Raw genomic sequence first — 24855 nt, 5'->3', positions numbered from 1 at the left:
ATAATTTGCACAAGGAATACATTAATAGAGCATGCACTCACACACATACACACATCCCAACACACAGGCTCTTTGTTCAAGCGAGGCCCCTGCTGTGGAAAATGATTTATTCTGTTAGTTCTGCTACCCGTATTACTGACAGTCTGAATGACTGAGCCCTCTCTCTCTGTTTGTGTGTATGTGTAAATGGACTGAGCTGAGTTGGCATCTGTGTTAGATTTACAGCCACAGACATTGTACAGAGATGGAAGATGGAGACTCAGGACGCTAGCGGGCTATTATCAAGTTTCGAAACGAAAAGTGTTTCGTCAACATGAAAACCTCTCACTGGAGCTGTTTCACTTTGGCAACAAGCATTTGGAGGCCAGACTGCTTTCCCCCACCTTTCAGCAGAACACAATAAATGATAAGCCATGCTGTTCAGTCCTTGAGGAGGAAACATTATTCATGGGTTGCCGATCAACAGCATCACACAGGATGCTCTCCTGTTGTTTTATGTTATCTTACTCCGCCTCTTCCTGTAAAAACTCAGAGCACAAGGAAAACTAAAGCTCAAGAATAAATTAAAAACTCTGAATTATTCAAGGTTGTGCTGAGGTAATAATTACACTTTTTCTGTTTTTTGTTGTAATGCAGCCTGAGAGAAAATTTTGAAAAACAGTAAGAAGCTAATATTATGTAATAAGCTGGTAAACTAAACAACTATTTTTATTTGGAATTAGTTAAGTACATGTACATTGTTTTGCACAAGTATTTATATTTATATAAAATGGATCTGTGGTATTCACAGGGATTAGGAATCAAAGCTCTCCCATAAATAACTAAAATTCCCCCTCTAAAAATTCCAATAACTGCCGATTTTCATAGTTCACCACAACACCACCACAACATACATTATGCATTAATATACACAGTGGAAAGTGTCTTAGCATTACCGCAGAAGCTAACATTGACAGTGTTCCTTACTTCCACTGTTGGGCATACAGCCAATCTGCACAGCTCTCTTTAAATTGACAGCTGACAAACCTTAGATTTGGGTATTTTAGGTAGTGTAAAAAAACAGTCTTTACAGGGTGTTGCTGCCATGAAAAACCACATTCATTTTTGTAATGTGACTATCCTCAAGATAGTACTTGAACTAGCGCTGATTTAAATCTTCAGATCCAGCCCATTAAACTCCAAATATTAAATAATCATGGTCATACTTTCTTCTTTTTTATTGCTTTGCTTGGCCAAGACTCTGTCTCCTTAACAGAGTTTTAGGAACTGCCAAGCCTATTTCCATTTTATCTTTGGAAATAGGCTTTGTAAAGTTTGCTAAATGTTTGCAGTGACTTTTTCGGGTGGATTTTTTTTTCCTCATGTCACGATAACCTCTGGCTCCCCCCAGGGATTGCACACCCCACACTTTGAAAAGCCCCAGTCTATCACTTAAAATCCCAATAAGACCTGTTGAGACAGTGTGAGACAATAAAAAAGGGGTAGGAAACTATTGCACGGGACTCTATGGGTTTAAGCCTTGCATTTGCCACAACACAGCAAAGCACTGTGTAAAGCCTCCGGTGTGTGGAGGGGGCTTGCACACTCACACCATAAAAACAGAAGGTTAACACTAGTGCATGCCACGCTGCGGTTTTCTGGCTTTGCCATGCTGTTTTTATGAACCCCGTTGTGGTCGTAGAAATGCAGGCTGAGGAAAGTTCAGGGAACGTTGCTCTAATAATGAGCCTATTGAAAGTGGTGGAGTTGCCTGTTTTTCTCTTGTCAAAACAAACCCGAAGCTGCTTCGATAAAGGGGTCACCAGAGAAACAACTCCGAGGTACAGCTGAACATTCGCTGAACTAGATCTTGAAGAATATTTAACAAGACTGTGCAAAAAATTTTGGAAAGAAAAGAGAAGCTATCCATGTTCAGACAATTAAAAGTAGCATTGGTGGATACACAGCTGGAAGAAACACAATGCTTGCTCTTTATTTTGACTATTGGTAACAGATGGTGCCATAACAACCAGAGCATGCATGTAATGACATGCAAATCTAAAAGATAGAGTTGAAGCAGGATGCATCTTTTACATTGGAGCCTGTTTATGGTATTTATGTCTAGATTCACCTTGAGTTTTTGGGAGACATCTTGTTTATTGCTCGAGGTAGTAAAATAAGTCAAATAACTCAGGATAATTTGAAGCAGGGTGTTAGCGCCACGGAGGGGGAATGGGATTTTAAGAGAGGAAAAAGTGAAAAAAGAAAAAAAAACATTTGGAGAGAGATGTATTGGGGGAGGGTGGCTGGAGCTTCTAAAGAGAAGAAACAAAAAAAGAACATTGATGATTAATTAAAAATGCCTGATAACAGTCAACACTACCCTAAATACAGAGTGTTTTTGCTTCTGCGCTCCTTGCAAACGGTGGCTCAAATCCATCATATAATCCATTGTATTATCTCCACACGTATTGCAAAGTGGTAAAAATGTGACATAATTATTTCTCTGGATTGCAAATGACTTTTAGGCTTGTTGGTTAAATGCTACGCTTTTAACTCTAGAGCAGATGCAATAATACTTTACTCATTCCGCTTAATCTTGTGGGACCTTTCATCAGTTGCATTAGGAACTCTCCCAAAATTCTCTTTATGCCATCATTTGTCCTTTAACAGTATAATTAATCCCAAAGCATATAATCTGCATTTAACAGTACAATTTCAGAATAAATTGCCGGTGTTCTTTTTGTGCACCGGCACAATGTAATCGTACATCTACATTCTGTTTGAAATGAGGCATAACTATGTGGAAGAGACATTTAACATAGAGAAGTGTTTTATTACTCTACACTGGTTTAACAGTGAAACATTCACATATACACACCTAGTGAAGAGCTTAAACAGTTTGTAGTGTAAGGAGTTTTTTGTTTGACCGTGTGGAAACTGCCAATTGCAATCACGCTGAGTTCTTTTAATTAGCTCTGTAATGTAGGAGGAAGTTGTAACTACCTACTCTAATCAACTATCAACTCTAATCAACTTCCTTGCCCCTGTATGGTGGCATGATTCTGCCACCACTAAGTTTCTCTGTAGGGCTTCTTAGGTTTGTTCTTTCAACAGTAACCTTGTTTCTATCATTGTTATTTAGTCACATTTTGAGTGGTTGAAGAAAATGACAAAATTCAAAATGAATTCCTCAATTTCTCCAAAAAACGTTCTTATGCTCACATGAAGTAGTTTTTGTTCTGTCCCAAAAAATACCTAATTCACAAAATGGGGGATGGAAACACATTTGCCAAATAAGTTCTGACGTAGCAAACTTAACCATCCACTGTTGGGTCTTTTCCCTACTAGAGGCACAAAACTCTGAAAAATTCAAGGTCCAAACTTCCAGCATGGAGAGCAGGATTGTAGCCTAGAGTGGCTGACAAGAGACCCTCCAGGATAGGATGGGAGTGCTGGGACTCTTTATTTTGAGATGTGTGGTTCGTACTAGTTTGTAACCTTTATATCTTGTTTATTACAGCCAGCATAGCATCAACATCTGACTGAATTTCACTCTGCACAGCCTGGTTGATTTGCTCCAATCCAGTAGATGGGATCACATCTGATTAGCATTTAACTTTTCTTTTTTTGCAACATTTCCAAAGTTATCTTAAAATTCACATGATGGTTGGATGGAGACATAGCTTGTGGCTTCTTCTTGTCACTCTTTCAGAAAAGACCAGATTTGCTGAATGATCAACTAGTAGCTGTTTCGTCAACAGATTCTTCCACCTGAGCTGGAAGAATCAGCTCGAACAGATAAATACTATTCTTTCCCAGCTTGTCAGCTTAGGTAAACATGCATAGGTTTTAAGTTGTTGCATGCTCTCTTAGAGAGTTCACAAGCAGTTTCTAGAATCAATGATGCATTCTTCTCTCAAGTGATGAGTTTTGCTTTCCTGTTTCTCTCAGAATTTCATGTCATAAGTCATTTAACTGCCCGAGTGTTTGCAGTCCAGGTCTAAGATTATCTACGATGGAAAACATATAAAAATGTCTCGTGCTGTCGGTCACGCACTACCTCCCTGTATTTATAAAACATCTTAAATCCTATGGGAATTTAAGCGCTAAGACAGAGCTGTGGTTGTTTTTGCACACAACAGACATAAAGCCTGGTTACTGAACTGTTCTTTGGAAGTTTTGAATGGCGGTTTTGCTTTCTTTAAGTTGTTTCATAGCTGTCAGATTTTTTTTTTAAATTAAGGAATTAGGTATTGCTTTTTGCCCCCAAAGCTGTCTGTGTTTCTAACAACCTTAAAAGTTTTTTCACTCATGCAAATTCTGAGGAATCTCTTGCATGTGTTCTGCTGTTTCCTGTACCATTTTTACTAAATATTTGTATGAAAATTACTAACTTGGTTTCAAGTTAGTAGTCACTAAATGTTTTTGTTTTTATTAATAATAATATTAATGCCATCTTTCCTGAATGCCAAGTGCTGTTAAACCTTCTGTTTGCTCTCCTGAATGCTATGTTCCCCTGAACTGTTTGCTAGTTTAACATTTACTTCATATAAAGGGTATTTATATTGAATACAGTTTATGAGCTCAAATTATACATCATGTAAACATAACTAAATGTTTATTGGTAGTTGGTGTTGCAAGATAAGCCGTCAAGTAAATGTCCGGTTTTAAAATGCTATAATGATACCACATATTGGCATACAATGATGTCTACTGATTGGTTTTCCAGGTGCTTGCTACATTAAATGGACTTAATTTAATTTCTTAGGTCAACAGGCAGTCAGTTGTCACTTGGATGGTTTTACTTTAACTGTATATTTGCATTATGTTACATTTAAATATGAACAACAACCTTCATTCAAGTTCTAGACAACTACATTTTCATCCAGACATATTGAATGGACCAGTTAGACATGCTGATATGAACACTGTAATTATATTTACATCTTCGCCTCATGAAATCTCTATTTTTGTCATTAAATTCCTCTTAGATTTTTTGTTTGATCTTTCATCCAGTCACACCCCGTGCTTTTGTTTGGGTGTACCAACCGAAAACCGATCGTGACATTAGTTAAACAAAAAAAAAAAGTTAAACTTGTCTGATCATGACCAGAACAATTTTGAAAGGTGGATATGTATGAGTAACCATTGTAGCTATTACAAAACACTTACTGTAAATTTCCCACTTCTGAACAAAACTGTATACTCAAAGGATTTCACAATGCAAGATAAGTGTGTCAAATTTACCCAAGTATTAAATGACACCTGTGATTTTTATTTTAGTTACAGCAGTTATTTTCTTAACCAATTTTTACTTGGTTAAGAAATGAGAACAATCACAGTGTCATAGTACAAATAGTTCAGTCTTTGATTGTTATGGTAAGAAGAAGCTAACGTCCATGCTTTGTCAGTGAGCTTGACAAAAAAAATTTTTTTTAGCTGTCAGCACAACTAAATCTTTTTCTCTATTAAGCCATCTCAAAAGCTCGTAAAATACTTAAAATACCATCATCGTTTAAAGGAGACTTTATCCCTCACTTTAACATCTTCTGCCAGACAGAAATTTAAAGAGAAGAACCAAACGTAAGTGAGGTGGATTAGCAAGAAAATTTCTTTTCCCCTTGGGATAAAAAAAGTACTTTTGAATTGAATTCAACACGCTAACTTTAGCCTTGTTAGCAACCTGTGGTGAGTGAGTTGTGGTATTATCCTTGCTAAGCAGTTGTATGAGAGGCTTTGTCTGTAAAACAAGGACTACTCTAGAGTTCCTTCCTGTCCTACTGTAAATAAAGTGTTTTAAACAGAAACAACAAAGTGTTGAGCTTAAAGGACACCTTCATACCCAAAGCCCAAAGAAATAGCTTAGACTGCTGTGACCAGATGTCAGGCAGACAAACAATGAGATGGCAACATGAATTAAGAAAAAAAAAGCTTGAAGTTGGTTTAAAAAAAAAAAAGTAAAATACTCAATATGGTTTTAATCTTGCATGTCTTGGTTTATAATTTCTTCTAAGTCAAATTTAATATCCTTAAATGTTCTGTAAAGACAATCTAATGAGCGGCTTTGATTGTGCTGCCCACAGGAACACACACATCCCTAACCTTCTCATATGTCAAACTCATTTAGTCTTTTTTTTTTTGATGCTGTTATGTCTCGCCGTGTGTGTTTGTACCTCTACAGCGGAATGTGTCGAGCAGGCCACTTTCATGCCCAGCTGGGTGTTACGGCTTAGCTAGAGATTACAGTGTATGTACTTGTGTGTGCGTGTGCATGTGTGTGTTGTGTATTTGGATAATTGCCTTTAGAGAAAACGGACAGGATGGTAAATAACTTGCATACCTTTGTGAGGAGTACTGTTTTTGAAAGTGACAGCATCTCCAACAATGTGGCTCCTCTGCTCTAAAAACTTGTTCAGAGTTCATCGTCAGCTTTCGGTTTGTTTTGACTCTGCTGGAGCAAATATATTTGTGTGGCATTTGTTTTTATTGAAACAGATTTCATCCTCTTGTTTTTGTGGAATTACAGGGCGGTAGGGGGGTGTCAAACCTGCACTTGTGGATGTGTTTAGTGGGTTAAATCAAGTGGATGTGTTAGTTGTTAGCTCAAGCTACATCTAGGTGACACTGTGGAAAATTGTGCTCATTGACATCTAGCAGTGTGTCTGTGCTGAACACTGGAGGCTGTGAAAACATTTTTTACTTTTTGTTTGTTTGATTTTGAGACCAAACAGTCCAAAACAAAAACAGTGGACAAAGCAAGTAGTTTCTTTCTAAATAATGTTTTCTGATTGTTAGAAAAACCTTTATGTACATATTTTTTCAATATGTAGTGTTACCTAAATGCACATGGGAGTGATAAATGAAGTCTGATAAATGGAAAACCTGTCACGATTAACTTTCAGCTTTATGGTATGAAAATTCTCAGTAATCTGCCCTCATTACAGATATATGTGTCATACAATTTTCATATCCTTCAAGTGATGTAATCCCATGATATGGAACATTTCACTGGAAACATTTATTGGAACAAATGGTCTTCGCCACAAGAGCATTTGCATTGATGTGAACCAGCAATATGTTACGTAAATATATGAAAATATTTCAAGTGGGAGGATAATTCAGAGCTTGCTTTTGTTAATGCACTCAAATAATTGCACAGTTGATATAAAAATAACCCACTGGATTTCTTTTCTAACTCTTTTGTTTGGCTCATAATTTGAGAGTTCAGATTTAGAGCACCAGAAAGGATTTGGCTAAAATTAGGCTTGCAGGTAGATGGAGACGAATGGATTTAATTAGGCTTTCACTCACCTACTAATTGTAAATGAAAGCACTGTGAGCCCTAATTCTTATAATCTATTATGAAAGTATATTTGGTTTTTCCTGCTGTACACTTTAGGACTGCTGTACACATGGAAACCATGCATATCTAATTTTTTACCTTTAATCAAAGTTTTGTATTGTATTTTTTATTTTTTGAGGGGGTTAAGATCTAGTTTTAAATTTATGGATTATTATTACAGAAAAAAATGCAATTCCATTTTGATTGGAATTGTCATCGTTGGCATGTAAGTTAGTCTTTGCTGCCATCTAGTGGTGTAAGAAAAATATTCTGCATAACAAAATGAATATGCACTCAAATCTGACTGCAGAAACAATGAAAGAAATTCTGGAGTAGAAATTCTTGACATTCAAATCACCTTACAGACATCAAACTCTTGAAACTGTTATATATTTTTAACAGTATTTTATTTTATTTTAAGTGAATCAGTTTAATTATTCGGCACTTTTCAATAAAGCAATTAAAAATGCTTTATAGACAAAAACAATATACATCAAAAAATAGGGATTAAAGGTTGTGTTTATGCAAAGATTATTAAGGAATTGCATAAATAAAATATAATGAGCACTTAGATTGCATTTAAAATGTAGTAAGGAAGCAAAATTTTACATTTTTCAAAATGTTTCCTTCCATTAGTGTTGTAAGAGACCTGCATTTTGTGTTTACAATGGCTGGTAACCAGTGTATGCTGCTGAAAATTACGGTCTCTTCTTGAATCAGCCTACACGAACTTATAGGACTTGCATATTAAATACTTTTTTTTTTTTTTTTTTGCCAGTTGTTTGTTGATTCTTGCGTTGTGTGTGAATTGTGAGACAGTTATTTTTCGTTTTTGTGCATGTGCACTGACTGATGGCACCTTTTGAATTTCGTTGTTCTTGTGACAATGACAATAAAGATTTATCTTATCGTATCTTATCTTATCTATCTTAAACCATTTATAAATCTATTTACAACTGGGATCAAGTCCTTACTTTGTCTGGAATTTATTAGAAATGTCATACACAATTTACTCTAGCTCAAAATCTGTGTTTATATACTGCTTGTGTTAACAATTTAAAGACAATTAGATGAGTAGCAGATTACTGAGGTTATTCTTTATTTTTCTACCTTGCAAGAGATCCAATTTTTCAAGTACTCCCAGCTGCTGGCAGCAGAACGGGGTGAGGTTGGCGATCCAACGCAATTCTCAAACCATTTTGATTGGATAATCCTTCTGCTTCACTCAAAATGTCTGGTTTTACTCCCATAGTGGCTTTGCTCTTGCAGTTAAGTTGGATATTTGACAGCATTGTAATTTGGCCACATTGATGCTATTGGAAACATATGATAAATTATTTCTTCTTAGAAATGTAACATAAAGAAGGAATGGTTAATATGAATAGAAATTTCATCAGACAAGTTTAGTAACACAATCCAGCATTGATTTTAAATCTTGTTGTCACACAACCTGGGAGCTATTAAAGAATAGTCCAGAATTTGCATACAAATATTTATATTAAATAATGGATAAATGAAAATCCCATAAGATATGGAGTGTGTCATTAGTCTAGTGTCGTAACACAACACCTCATTGATTCTCAGTGCTTCAATTTTTTTTTCTTTTTGTTAGTTAATTTTGCTGATCTCCACTAGAGGGCAGCATGGTTTTTTTTTATTAGCTGAATTGTTTTAAAAAATTATTAGCACAAACTGGGTTCTCATATCAGCTGTTTTAAAAAACAACTTTTATATGTTAACAGAAAGAAAGAGAAAGTTGGCTATTATCTGTATTAGAGTTTAGCTAATCTGTGCTAAACTACATTTCTTTATTCATTCATTAGTATTGATTAGAGTCTTGGGTCCTCCAAGACCCTAAATGTAACAAATACACTAATATACATGAATCTAATCCCTTATTATAGGCTCCCGATCAAAGAAATGTAAAGTGGGGACAGGCCAGCTGCTTGCTTTGTTCTGTGACCACTTTGATGTCAACTGGGCAAACGCTTAATTTTTCCACTTAAGCTAGCAGAGCCAATAAGACAAGCTGTTTCTATTTAGTAACCCAGTGACTGTCTGCTGTGATTGTAGTGGGTTTCCATTTCTAAAGAAAGCACCTAAATGACATGTCTTACTTTTTTATCTCTTTGTGTTAAAAATTTTATTCTCTCTGAGTTATACATTAGTTAAATGTGTTTTCTTTGAATTTGTTTTGGGCTGCTATGGTCAGAACCTACAGAAATGGCTCCAGGGAAATAAAAGTGGTGATAAGTCAAAGTTTTTGGCCGTCAAGCCCTATCAATGCGCTTGGGGAGTAAAAGCTGGCCTGTGTTGCCTGATCCGATAAAGAAAGAAGTGCTAAAAAGAATGTTTGCTTTGATAGAAAATGTCACAACAAACTGAATTACAGTTTGTAATTTATAAAGATAAGGCAGTTAAACGTCCAAGGTGGAGTTATGCTTGAGGCAATGTTCTGCTGGGAGACCGTGGGCCCTAACATTCACGTTGATGTTACCTTGAGATCACCTAACTAAATAAACATTGTTGATGACCAAAAACAACCGTATATGGAAAGACTTTTTGTCAGGTGCTGTCTACATTCAAGTCCTCTCTGGATAGAAGGGTGTATTCCTGTCTTTTTGCCACTGAACCCAGTATAAGCTTCATAGCTCTAGGGAAGTCCATGCCGTGACAGGTGGGTGGTCACAACCGTATGGATGATCTGTCTTCACTTTATTTCTAATATACCAACAAAGATCAGAGAGCTAATACAGAAGAGCAGTCTTTAACAGAAAAGTTTTGACATTGGTCTTAGGTTGCCTCAGAAACGGTTGTGGATTGAGTTGCCAGGCCTAAGAGGCTGCATCTTAATCACGATTGATTTGACAGTTTAATGTTACCTGAAGTGCTAAGCTAGCATCCAAAAAATGTTTCAGCAACCTTGATGCTCTGTAAGTGATTTGGGCACAGTAAAACCATGTTTTATTCAAAAGTTCACTTAAATGGAGCATCATTGTCTTATCGTTTGCACAGAAGCACTTACAGTGTGTGGAAAAAGTATTCCTGCCTCTGGAACCTCGCCACACTTGTCACATCACAGTCACAAACTTCAACATATTTTACTGGGATGTTATCTAATAAACTAACATGTTTAGAGCTGCATAATTGTGACGAAGAAGTTAACTACATATGTTTGAAAAACACAAATGAAGATGGGTGATGTTCATCTGTGTTTCGCCCCTTTTACCATAACTCCCCTAAATAAAATGCAGTACAATCTAATTACCTAATTAGTCAGAAGAGACCAAACTATGTGATATTTCATCTTGGATATAAATACAACTGTTCTGTGAGCCCTCGGTGGTTTGTTCTGGTACTTTGGTGAACAAAACAGCATCAGAAGAGCTTATGAATAAAGGTTTAAAGCAGAATTAGCAATCTATCTAATTTGGCAGAGCATGCAAAAAGACCACCACTGCAAGAAGCAGCCAAAAGCCCATAGTAAGACTCAGGAAGCTCCAGAGATCAGTAGCTTAAGTATGAGTTTTGTATATCAAAAATCTAACAAGCCTAATAAAATACACAGATATCTGTAATCTGACAAAATATTAAAAGTTCAAGATGTGATTATTTTTGCTGCAGCACAACTATTTGTTGACCAGCAGGAACGAGTATTCCTGCTAAATAATAAAGATAATAAAGATATTATTTATCTTTATTATATTATAAATAATATTAGATAATATTTATCTTTATTTAGGAAGATAAATAATGTCTTCCTATCCTTTTTTAATAAAATGTGTCACCTGCAGTTGAAATGTTTCATAATATGTTCAGTCTTTGTGTCTTATCTGTGTGTTTGTAAAAAGCCATTTTTTAGCTTCTGTTGAGTTGTCCCCCGATAAATGCACGGTGGTCTTATTTGAGCTTTGTCTGACAATGCTTACACATCGAAGCAGGTCCAAGAGAAGGATCGATTGAAACCTCGTAGAACACCGTCTCCTCCGTCTTTCTGTGTTTAGAGTGTTCTCTCTGATAAGATCTCCCCTCATGTCGCTGGGTGGTGATGGGCTTGTTGCCTCATAACCTAATATGGGGGTCCCTTCTGTGTCATGGAGCCATCATTGAATCCCTGTCTTCTTTCCGCCTTTTCTTTTTTTTTCTTCCTCCCATTTTTATTCCTTGCCTCTGATTATTCTTTCTCTACTAGTTTGAGCCGTGCACAGACCTCTTACACTCCCTCTCTTCCTCCGGCTCTTGTGCTCTCATACACTCAAGCCTTTATGCACTTCTCTAAGTGTACACACAGTCTGAGAGGGACTGGAGCTTGATGGGTTTTCTTCCTTTTTCTTCAGCTTATCAGCTCCTGTTTTGCTTCAGTAAGTAAACAGTTTTTTTATACTTGGATAATAACTTTCCGTCATGTTGTATGACTTAAGTTTTTGCTGTAAATACATGTTTTCTGGCTGGTTAAGATGAGTTTGTTCTCCTGCGTTTAACACAAGGAAAGTTTTTAGGGTGGAAATGTCACGTACGGTTGAACTTATCTTCTTTATTAAAAAACTTATCTGCTTTTCAGTGGTTGCTGACATAACAAAATAGAGACAAACCAAGTCATGCCACAAAAAACACTTTTTTTTCTTGATAAAACATTAGAATGAATCACTTAAGTTTTGTGTCTGAGTTCCAGAATCCTGGTTCAAACGTAATCTAAAGAAAGTTAAAAAAAAAAAACACACACACACAAAAAAGCCACATCTGTGCTTTTAGTACTAAGACTGGAATAATTTATGCCCCGAACTTTCGAAAGAGAAAAACATTCATCATTAGGCTTATCTCCAGCTGTCTGAGCAGAGCTGTCCGACGTTATGTAGGAGAGCGTTGTGGCTCGCAGTAGTATGACATCATGAGAACTGTAACTGGGGGAGTTCAGGGGTCCCTATGCGGGTTTGGGCTAATGGGTTACTGGATACCCCGCTTCTTTTATTTGTACACGTCATTCAACCACTCTGTCATTTCTGACTTCTTTTTCTTGTAGTGAACTGTATCACCCTAAATGTTTGCCATTCTGGGCCTCCTGTAAAGGTTCTATTATTACAGCTGATCTGAACCTAAAAACAAAGTTCCTTTTAACAGCATATTTAAACTTAAATATGCTTCTATAATTATTTTTTATAAAAATAGAATTGTTTTAAAATATCTTTTAGAGTAATTTGAGCAGAGCTGACCTCAGAGTTAATAACTTGTATTCGCGTGTTAATGTACACTACATGGCTGCTGTTTAAATTCTAACTAGCTCTTTTAAACGTTCTTTAAAATCATGAGGTTGTGTATTACATTGACTGATCACGTACTGTGTGGTGTTGCTCTTGCTCTTAGCATAAATAATGGACCACTCACAGCGGGAAGACTAAAGGAATATTTTAAAATGTTGTCTGCATCTTATAGTTCTTAAGAATCAATTTAGAGTCAGTTAACATTGACATTTACAGGTCAAAGCGGTGGTTGGAAATCGGTGGTTCTCCAAGTTTAACTAAACACAACTCATTTGAAATGTTATTTTTTCCTGCATTTCCACAAGGTACTTCACTAGCATAACAATATCTTCAGTGCTACATTTTTGTTTGTTGCTCAGGTTGATGTTTCTTTGGCTGTATTTGCTTTTACAAAACAGTTAAGTTAATCAAAAAAGACATTAACTCATAAATTGGAGAAGTGTATGTTAAGCTGGGGCAGCTACTGGTTTTTAAGTTCTGCCAAGGTTGCAAAAATATTACCTTCTTAGAAAGGGTCAGATTTTCTCATTACATTTCCATGGTTTCAAGTCTTTCTAAGTAGATGCATGTCAGAGTGTAGTTTTCTCTGACTGTATGCAATACTGTGAAAACTTGGTGTTTTTATTTAAGAATGTTATAACAATAGTCTCATATTGACACATGTTTACTGCTTTGTGTGTTTTCAATGTTTTATTGAGTGTTCGATGGCCTTTCCAGCTCAAGTTCACTCTGGTTCAGTTTGAGTTCCTAATTAGCAGAATGAACCTCTCTGTAGTGATCGCCACTGACCCAGAAATTTTGCAGCTCACAACTGGGTGCAATGTTATAATACCCTAAGCTTGTTAAAGGTGTGAGCCAGTGCTTGGGAGGTGGGATCAGTTCCTTGATATGTAGTGAACTGGTTTCTTGTGAAATTCAACAAGGGATTGTAATTCAAGTCACCCCTGTCTTCTCTCTCCATTTCCTTTATTATGCTCCCTGTGTTTTTCTCTCTGCACGTCTTTTCTGTGTTTCCTGCTTTGCTGTCATTTTTATATCCAGTCCTTTAAAACTTTAAGTCCTCAGCAGATGTTGTTGCTATTCCAGATTGATATTGCACATTTTGATGAATAGCTGGATTTGGTTGTATCCTTTAGAAATACCAGAAACAACTCATTTTCAATTGTTTGAATTTAATGTTCACTTTGTTAAAAAAGAAACATAGAGTGCATAAAAATAAAACAATAACTTGGATTTAATGATTGCAAAGGCTTGTTTTTAGAAAAAGATTAGTCTGCTTTAGCTTTTTTTTTTACTGTCCGAGTTGCTTGAAAATTTACAATTCCATAATTAGAGTTACATTTTGGTCATTATTTTTTTAATCATTATTTACCCAGGCAGGGTGATAACTGGCTATGGACTTTGGCCAGGTTGGTTATATTTATTTATTTGTATGTATAATTAACTACTAAAACAATTACATGAGATACACAAAGCAAAAAGAGAAGTAATCTATAAGTGATTGAACACTTTTTGCAGCATTGGATTAGATGAAAAACTTTCTTTGTTAGGAAATACCCTGATTACCTCTGCATACATATATTAATTATTCAATATCAGTCTAGTTTTTGTTTTAATCCCTTAGTCATTGTGGAGCATAAATTGAAATTGAAGTGCAGATTTGATTAGTTTTACAGCCCTACTGATGGTGGTAAGGAGGAAGTAACATGGACGTTGAATACTCTGTAGATAAAAACACAGTCCAGTTTGTCCTCTAAACCAAGACAGTGAGAAAAAGCAGACTCTAAAACTGTGCCCACTAAGTAAATGCTTTGGAATGCTTGCAAATTGCTCTTGCATTAGAGCAATTTGTTGTAAATGAAAAATAAGCAACTAAATACTTCTCATAGTAACTATGCACAACTTGGATAGACTCAAAAGAGAAAATATCTCAAGCAGCCGTGAGACTGCACAGGTAGAGGGTGCTGGAGAGAAAACATTACCTTGTGAAGGCAGGAATGGAAGAATAGGTTAGATCAGAACAGGATACAGGAGAGAGGTTGTCTCCTCTTTGTCTCCTCTTTGGTCACGGAAAGCAGGATTAATAGTTTCTATTTGAGGGGAAGTTATGTTCTCGGCACATGCTTATAAATCAGAAGCGGTGATTGCAAAACTCTGAAGCACATCCTAAGCACCCAGTCCCAGTTTAACCCAAGTGAGGATGTCTGCTTGGCATGTTTGGGTGTGCTTGTCTTGTCTTTTGATTTGGTTGACTCTCTTTAGTATGGGTTTGGTTACAGTGTTAGGTTGCTTGGATACCAGAGCTGCCGAACATACCTGGCTCCGGCACTAGGTCCAGCTGTTTTAAACATCCTTGTCCCGTTGGGCTGGCAGATTACATATTTTCTTCATTCTATAAGACAGATTTTTGTGCTCTGCTTGCACTTCACTGAAGAGAAATACAGCACATGGAGCTAAGGTTTGAAGGTTTTGGAATAAGGTCTGACTCAGACCTAAATCTTAAAGTGATTTAGAGATTTTTTTTTTCCTGGAAAAAGGTGCTTGATTTATTCAGCTGAACCTCATAATTAGTTCAAAATGATTTGTGAGCATAGCTTTAGGGGCTAAGCAGAGACACTAAAAAGCTGTGAAGCACTGAAGGAGCATGACATTTTAAAAAAAACTGTTTTGTCCTAAGGACTATCTAGTATAGCTGACATGGACCAGGGGCTTCATTGTCTTGACTCTTGAGGTTGAACTCAAAAGGTTAGTTAATTAAAAGCTGTTCTTTTTCCCCACTACTCCTGTTAGTAAGTCTATAGTAAAAGCAGCCATATTTTAATAATTACTTATTAAATGCACTGATCAAAATTTTACCTTCAATGCCATTTTCAATATCTATATTTTTCCTTTTAAAATATACTGTTAAACTTATTTAGGCATTTTCTGGTTAAATTGAAAGTGGAACTATGTTAGGAATAACATCTTTATAAATAAAATAAAATTAATATATATATATATATATATAATTTTCTCCATAAAAGCCAAAGGAGTAGTTTTGCTATAAATTAAACTTACTACAGTAAAATTTTCCAGGTAATGAGTTGGAGATAGCTGAACATATTAATAAGAGTTACAAAAAATTTTCCTTTAAAGGACCGATTGTAAATCTGTAACATTTGTATTTATATAAAATAAAAAATGTGACATACTATATAGACATGCATTTTTTTTCCAAGATCATACAAAAGGATTAACTCCAAATTTTAATTTAATGTTTGCAAAAGAAACAGTATCACTGTGTTTGATCAAATTGTTAATTTATTGTAACTACAGAGAATCATTCCTGCAGTCAACAGTTACTTATATAAATTGGGTGTAGGGACAATATTACACTGTCAGTGTGAGAGAGCAGTCATGGTTACACAGCTCTGCAGCTAAACAATGCATTACTAATATAAGTCATGAAGGACATAATTTAATAGGTGACATTTCAAATTGGGCTATGCATCTCATGTTAGCGTTTAGAACTATTGGCATTATTAGCATTGCTAACTCTAAACATCCATCTTCCCAAGAAAATGTAGACCTTTAGCAAAGGTTAAAAGCTTCAAAAGACAAATCTAAGGAACTTTGCTTTACTGCATTTAGACTTCCTGCTATCCCACCTTCTGCAGAGAAAGAACTACCTCTGGTAAACATATATATATATATATATATATATATATATATATATATATATATATATATATATATATATATATATATATATAATTTTTTATAGTTTTCAAAGTCTTTTGACTTCCATGAACTGGTCACTCATCTATCTGTGTTCACAGACCAGAAAAAAATAAAAGTGTTTCGGTTTTCACTTTCCACCGTTCAAGTTGATTCTGGTCGACTCTGGCCACTAGAGGATTTCTGGGTGCATCTCTACAAGCTTTATTATCAAACCAAAAACCTTCTAATACTTTGCCAAAATCTAACTCAAAGCAAGAAAATAAGCTGTGTTTTCTTTGCTTTAGTCACCAAATTATTCTGGGCAACTTGTGCCAACTTCTGCTCTGTGGGGCACTTCCAAAAGCGGTTTTCTAACAAAACAATTTATTTCTATCCTTTGAGTAATAGCCCTGTGGGAGAGAGTGTCTGAGGGCAGATTTGTGCTAATGTGATTTGTTTAATCCCATGTAAGCACTTCTGTTTAATTTAATGATATAATTACCAGATAAAATGTTGTGGCCTTCTGCAACTTCTTTCATGTACAGCTAAAAAAAGAAATGGAAGGAAAGCTTCGCTGTTGTAGCTCAGGTGTATTGTATTATAGATTCTATACCAATAGATAACTATTAAATAATAAAGACTAGAAGACTGTAAATTGATGTGTGTTTGATAAAAAAACAACATATTTGACACAGAGTGGGTTGTTAAGTGAATTTGTCTACAACTATTTACAGAGCTAAAACTAAATACATTTAAGATGTGAGTGATTGGATTTCAGGCGGATGGCTTCAGCTTCTCATGTGTCCTGTGTACTCATACATGCTGAACCCATCTGCTATGATATGCATAACAGCATAAGTCACAAAGTGTTTGCATATCTGCTTTCCAGCATGTGCATAGATCTATGAGTGTGTCTGTGCCTGTGCATTCCAGCTCAAAGTTCAGGAGTCTGTGTCGTGGTTCTCGGTCTCCCCATGCTAATCCTCTCCGAGAACGGCTGTTGCCAGGCAGAGAAATTGCCTAATGGGACTCAGTGGTGACTGTGGAGTGAGTGACAGTTTTCTCCCGGTATTCAAACAAACTCTTCCAAAGAAAAGGAAAGAAACTGAAATTTTGCTACTGTCGCATGCACCAGTTGCTATTATATATATATATATATATATATATATATATATATACACACTGTCAGGTGTTCAATTTAGTTTCAGCACAAAAAGAGGATTGAACTAAATTTGTACAGCTGCCCCTCACAGTTTTAATGTTTCTATACAGAGCTTAAGCCATTAGTGTTTTCTGTACACACACTGCAATATGAGCTACAATCCTCTATTGGCAGCAACTGTCTTAAGACAACTTGAGTTCTATTAACTAGCTGAAATGCAAGATCACTGGTAATGTAATCTAAGATGAAAAAGGACATGCCGGATGTATTGATGTTGGATGACCTGCACACCACTTATGTAATAGAGCTTAAACACAATTATTGTCCTAGTGTCTCTTGTGACTGTGGCTACATAGAAAATCAGGGTGCTTCCTGGCTGCTTATGCAGTCAGAAGAAGAAGAAAACATTCCCTCTTTTAATTCTAGGCTTTTATGCTTCATGATGGTTTAAGCTTTAATAGGTTATGAAATTAAATAATCTGCATTTGATTACCTGGCCATAATTGAGCTTTGTAAGAGCAGGCATCTGGGGAGGACAAGTATATTAGACCAATGCCAAGCAGGAACAACATTAGCAATGACCAGAGAGAAGCAATTGTTGCTGATCATGACTGCTTTAAGTTAATTTCCAAACAATTTGAACTCTGTCACTCTACAGAACAATTATCCCAAAAAGGGAAACAGTTAGCGCAGTAGCCAATCTTCCCACATTTGTGGTAAAAGAAATTTTGAGAAAAACCCAAAAGTTAAATCCGAGGATTTATGGGGTTCATCAAAAATGTCAAAGTTCATGACGGACATTTAGTTTGTTTAGCGTTTTTCTGATTGTGCAGTCATGAATATTGCCATTTACCATGCTAACTGAGGCCTGTGGAGCTGGAGATTGAGCTCATTTGTTTAAATTATATTTTATTTTGCAATTTCTCCAAGCACTTTTCAGACATCCACTCCTGGGAAGGTTAGTGGGGTTTGTTTGGAAAGGGTGCCAGAATAAAACGTTTTCTCTTTTAAAAGACCATAACAACATCTGGATAAACCACAAGTCCTCCAACCACACCAAATCAGCATAAAAATCTCATAGCAACTGTTTTGCACCTCTGGTTGGATCTAAATAATCTTAGAAAGTGTTAAAAAAGTGACTTCTATTATGACCTCATAGCTAAAAACCTTAGGTCTGAGAATGGGTGTATTTTGTTTTTCATTTACGTTTATATTTACTGTACTAAAAATAAACACATTCCAGTTTTTTTAATTTATTGCTGCATTATCACAAATGTGTCCACAGAAAGTCAAAGGCAATTACAAAAAATCAAATCGACTTACTTATTTACATTTCTAGTCTGTGATCACACCGACTTACTTGTAAGTGTTTTGTTTGTTTGTTGTGAAGCCAGCTGCTCTGTGTCGATCAAAAGCAGCACCGCATTCCCAACCATGTCCTTTGGAGTCAGGCTCATTTTTACATAAACACTTTGACCTGCAGTTTTTCTTGGTTCATTACTCATCTCAGTCAAACTGGAGGCTTCTGTGTTACTGCTTGTTTTGGTTGAGAAAGAGAAATGATAATAGGAGGAAAAACTTTTAAGTGGATTGAAGTGAAGAAATAAAATAAAATAAATAATCCCCATATAGTTTTAGCCAATTTTCACTGTGCAGTAAAAGAACATTCCTCAGTTGTTTGTCACTTTAATATTAAGTTGTTAAGTCTTTAATTTATCAGATTAAAAAATGCTTTTGGTAGAGATATGAACTAAACAACGCTGAATATTGGAAAATAGCCATACATGTTACCCAACGTATATTTGAAGCAGAACTTTTTGTAGTAGTGATTCATGTATGTAGGTGTTTGTTTCTCATATTCAGCCCCTCCTTCCTCCTCCCTTCATAAACGTGCTGGCAGGCTGGTATGTCTCTTTTCCCCAGGGATGGCTCAGATCTGACAACAGCTAGGCCTACACCCATGCAGGAAACCCATCCCGCTGAGACAGCAAGTTAGCCAAAAACTACAGTGGCTTGGAAAAGTATTCATACCTATTGAACCTTTTCACATTTTCTCACCTTTCAACCAGAAACCTCTCTGTGGTTTATAGTGATTTTTATGCTATAGAACAAAAATTATAATGGTGATAATAATTTCAGTAATTTTCTAATTCACTGAATGGGTCTGTATTTATGGAACCTCCACCCTGGCCCCAAGTCATTTGAAGCCTTTAACAGCTTTTCTTCCAGAATTGCCCTGTTTTTAGCCATATTCCCTCTAGCTTAGACCAGCGTCCCTGTTCCTGAAGAAGAGCCTTCTTACATCGTTATGCCGCCACTATGCTTCACAGTAGAATTGGTGTTTTCAAAGTTATATGCAGTATTTGTTTTAAGCCACACATAACGTTTTGCTTGCAGGCTAAAATGTTTGATTTTGGTTTTGTTAATCCGGTGAGCTGTAAAATTTTAAAAAAGTTCAATAAGTTTGAATATTTTGCAAGGTCCCACATCAGCACCATGTGTGTTAATGTCTATCTGACATTTCTTCATTCTGAGTCAGTGATTGTATTAAGGATAAAATGTGAAGTTAAATGTATTAACCTCACTCCTTTTTTTGTCAGCACTAATATGAAGAACAGCACAGAGGCACACTTTCACTGGTGATAACATTGGCACTGTATCTTCTCATTAAACTTTTATTGCTCTCATCTCCCTTTTGCTCACCAACATTGATTTGGTCCAATTTTTGAAATATCAGTTCCCACCGGAGGCATAAATGCCCATTTAGTGTGCCACAAAGTGTTGTCTTAATGGCTTTTCTCTGAAATTTGTGCCAGGAGAGACCGTCTGCAGCTTTACTCAAGGACAAAGAACAAGACAATCATTTTCAATAACTGTTTCCTTTTGTTACATGGATGTTGTTCCAAGAAGTGAATGATCAAAAGGTGAACTGTAGGAGATGTTATCCTGGAGATCAATTCTGTCAAAATCTTAATTCTGTCAAAGGTCTATGGGGATTTCTCTTTTATCTCAGGCCTGTTACAATCTGTTTTCACTGTACATATCTGTCTGCTTCTCTGTGTGGATGCTTTTTACACCCCATCTTCCATCTGTTTTGTGCCACAGTTATGTTTCTCTGTTAATTTTTTCTCTTCACACATTGACTTTCGTTCTTCCTAAAGGAAATTGCTTCTGAGGATTACCACATGAGCCCATCTAACAGTGCCTTCTGATTTAAAGGTTTTCCTGTTAGTTGAAAGTTCTGGAAGTGGCAGTGAAAGCCACATGCATGGTCATGTTAAAAAAAGGGGAACAATTAACCCATTAATCGTCTGTGGTTTCTTTATTTTTGATTATAAAAGTTCACCATAATCCTTTAAAAAATCAATTTCAGTTCATTCAAAAATACTTTTTTTATTCCATAAGGAAAATTTAATGTTGTTGTTACTATGCCATCCAAGTATCTTCAGATAGTCATTGTGGATGGTGATACTGTAGGCAGGAAGGGATCTCTGGTAGCAGCCTGACTTGCAACTAATCTGAAGAGACCTCTGACAGAAGACTGTTGCTGTAGTATAGTCTCATAACTGTCATTAGATGCTAACAGATCAATTTCTAGGCATCAAAGATGATATTCCACATTAAATATGTCCTGAACCATATCTTCAGCTATTGGCAAGTACTGCTAATCCATCTAATTTGATTTTGCTGTTTGTCTGTAAATCTCTATCTGGCCATATGGTTAGAAAGCTTGGCAGAGAGACATTTGAGTTAGGGATATGATTCTTTCCCATTTTGATCAATGGAAGAGATGGTTTGAACTTCTCCCTTCCTTTGATTCCTTTTTGATTCATGCCATAATTCTGTTTTATTTATAGAAATTTGATGTTGAAAACTATAATTGTGTGCTGCTTTTTGTGTTTTGGATCTTGTTGCAGTTTAGACAAGCAACTTTTATAGAATGAATGGGTGACATTTATCTGTGAGTTACCAGTAAGTTATCTATCTTTCAATTATTTCCTCGGCAGGTCACCAGCTGTTTGCAGGACAGAGAAGAAATCAATCTAATTCATCCTTCCAGAAAGCTTCTGTTGTCTCAGCCTGGATGTGCCTGTCTCAGGGAGCCTCTAAGCCCACTCCACCTTACCACACCAGTGGGACCGGACTTGAAAACCTGCTTTAATCCCTGGTGTTACCAACCTTTTCATACGCATAGGTTTGTTAACATTTTCATTTCTGCTTTAATCATCAGCCTGCTCAATTTCTAAAGCAGCATTTCTCAAAGACATGTAAAAGTATGAAATAATAGTGACCTTTCAAATAACAGATTTGAAAGGTCAAGTCACTTATGATCACTGTAAAATGGTGGTAAAAGACAGCCGCTAGAGGTCACTGTTGCACCCTCTCTGTTTGATATGACCCAGTCAGCTGGAGCCAAACCAAACATATTTATTAATCATTGCAAAATTAAAACCAAAGTAGTTGATTTAAGAAGCAATGGAACAATTCTTTCTGTAAGTTTTGCATAAACACGACCTGTTGAAACTTCAATTAAGACATATTATGAGACAAATTATCAACAAGTCATATCAAAACAGAGAAGAAGCAAGAAAAAGCATGCTTAGAACTTCAGCATTTGTATCCCAGTTAAAAGCTCCTCAGAAGAATCCAACGTTTAAATAATGGTTAAAGGTTTTTCCCTCTTGGATCATCTTGCTCCAGTTGTATTCGAATTGATTAGCATAAAATCATTAGCATTGTATGAACACCTTAAGAAACACTATGCAAAACTGCAGTGTAATAACTGGATAGATTATGCACATTAAATTATGTGTGATTCAGTTTGCAGCTGGCAAGCTCGTGTTGTTGCATTAAATCATTAATTAGTTTACTTTTTCATCTTCTGGCTTCAAATGAATCATTACTTTCACTGCCCAATACAAAATATTTGATTATACCCTCTAACATGGTTTTCAGAAACTCAGACATCGTCACACTTCAACTGTTTTCAGTTAACACAGCTTACATTCTGTTGAATATAACATTAATTTACATAGATTACTTTCTATTTTGATCAGGAAGATGATGATTTGTTTTTTTAGATGTGAGCAAACCTAAACTTGAATTATTCCCAATGCTGCAATCACCTGTAGTATTGTCACACACAAAACCATGTGATGTTCTGTAGCAAATTTGTAACATGGTAGAAGTCTGATATATTTTGCCACTAAAGACATATTCTAGCTGTGCTTGTGTTTGTATCTCTAAAATTTGCTTCAAATATAACTTTTCCCCTTGTCATGTCGCATTAGTGTACATCCATATCTCACAAAGTTTAGTGCTGATAAAGTTGTATGATCATATGGATGGTGTAATGAGGATAGCATAATTTCTTGTAGATATTAATTTCACTGTTTATACTAAAATACAAAATACCACCTTCTTATTTCCAGATTGTATCGTGCTTGTGACCAGAAGACGTTGCTGTGTTCCCTGCTCACTGGAGCATTCCTCGAGGCCACGGTTTCTCTTGGGGCTCGGGTATCTCTTCCCTTCTCGTTACCCCAGTGCTCTAACGGCCACGCTGTGCTAAAAGGTGAGTCTTTATACTGTATCATATGGGTACAAACATTCACATTGCTGTGAAAAAGGAGCGAAACCTTTGTAAACATTATTTTGAGATAATGTCAGATAAATGTACAAATTTTCAATATAAATAGTTCTTCCAATTCGTCAAGGTGTATATTTTTGACGAATGTAGAAACTTGCGCAAGTCCTTGCAAACGCTTTTACTAATTGGAAGTTTAATAACAGAATTTTTATGTTATTACTGCTGTTACCAATTTTGTAGAGCATATCTAATACATTGCAAAGAGAAAGTACATTTGGGAAGCTGAAATACCTTGGCACGATATTACTTGACATGCTATGGGCTGGTTCTTGCAAAGCAGCCGATCCAGAATTGCCTTCTTTTTTTATGGCGTTAATTGGTTGTACTTCTGAGAGCAGAGATAAGTGAGACTGCAGACTGTGGTAGTGTTAAGACAGTTTCCACTGTGCAAATTACTGCATAGTAAGGTGTACTTGGTGTTTGATGCTATTAAAATAGGAAGTTTGCGTTAGATGGAGACTCAAACATAATAGCTTTTTGCAGAGAACTATGATCCTTAACCGGTGGGGCAGTGTATTTTGATTGTATGTAATTGAACCCGATACTGAGTTTTTGATTGGATTTTATTGTAATCAGTCAGATTAATTTAAATGAAATTTGGACCACACCAGATTCCATATTATTGGATATGACTTGGGCTTGTTGTTTGTTTTGGAAAATCTTTTGAGATAACATTTGGATTTATCTGGTACCAGATAGATAAATTGAATGCAAAATGTTCTTTATTATAGCTTTATTCCTTATAATGCCATGATTGTTGTCAGGTGTGCTATAGTAACTCACATTTAACAGGGTTAATAATAATCAGCTGTTGCATTTGTTGAAAAGAAGAGGTTACATTTTAACAGAAGTGACTGAGGGATGTCTTTGGTTCTCAGTATTCCCTTGTGGTCTCCTGCTCTACTTTCTGCCCTTTTCCCACATGATACATCCACAGGAGGATCTGGTTTGTTTGGAATCTGCAGCTGATTCCTTTGCTTGCCCTTTTCCTTTCTTTCCTTTCACGTAATTCCCTTGTTGTCCTTTTTCCTCATTATACCCTCTTTTCACTTTCCATGACATCCTCTCTCTTTTTTTATTCTTAAAGATTTTGTGGTGGGATATGAACGAAAGTGGAAGGAGCTTATTTGCTCTTTAGTGATACCCATACTTAGGCCTGTCACGATAGCAAATTTTGCTGAGCGATTAATTGTCTCAAAAATTATTGCGATAAACGATAATATTGTTTGAAGACCTTTTTACACTGATTTAATGGAAATGACATAATAATCCATGCGATTTCCTGCCAAAGATAGATGCACTTTATTTTCAAAAGAACACTAAACTCTGAAACTGATAAACAAAATAAACAAAACAACCAAAAACGAAAATAAAATGGATTCTCAGTCTCCATTAACAAAAAACTCACTTAAAAAAAACAACTAAACAACATAAAGTAAAAGTGGAAATAAATACTGCATTCAACCAAAAGAGTGCAGATTATGAAGTCTGTATATTATGTTGCCCTTCAGTAATAATTAGATTTAAATAGAGAAGATGGGCACATCGACTACCTGATGCAATAGTTCACACTACATGATTTTTTGCTGCTATTTTTCCCTTTACAACAATCTTAAAACGTTGATCTTTCTAAGATTGTGTGGTGTGTTACTGTAGATCGTCCTCCGATCTAAATCAGGGTTTTCCCCACTGGGAGCTTAACGCAGCCTGTTGAATGTGACAGGCAACCAATCAGAAAGCGCGGATTCTCCTCCGCGCGACA

The 24855-nt window shown here is 36.1% G+C and overlaps 1 protein-coding gene across 3 annotated transcripts in view; it reads left to right on the top strand.

The window, feature by feature from the left end:
* Window positions 1-24855, top strand: part of plce1 (phospholipase C, epsilon 1) — an 85618-nt gene that overhangs the window by 14276 nt on the left and 46487 nt on the right. For all 3 annotated transcript variants that reach the window (XM_032574620.1, XM_032574621.1, XM_032574622.1), the window contains exons 6-7: window positions 21451-21638; window positions 22876-23018. In XM_032574620.1, coding sequence (XP_032430511.1) covers window positions 21451-21638; window positions 22876-23018 — 331 coding nt within the window. The remainder of the gene's footprint in view (window positions 1-21450; window positions 21639-22875; window positions 23019-24855) is intronic.

The sequence above is a fragment of the Xiphophorus hellerii genome, chromosome 10 (assembly GCF_003331165.1).
Source record: "Xiphophorus hellerii strain 12219 chromosome 10, Xiphophorus_hellerii-4.1, whole genome shotgun sequence".
NCBI classification, from domain to species: domain Eukaryota; kingdom Metazoa; phylum Chordata; class Actinopteri; order Cyprinodontiformes; family Poeciliidae; genus Xiphophorus; species Xiphophorus hellerii.
Note: the sequence above shows the minus strand (reverse complement) of the source record. Positions and strands in the feature narration are given on the sequence as shown.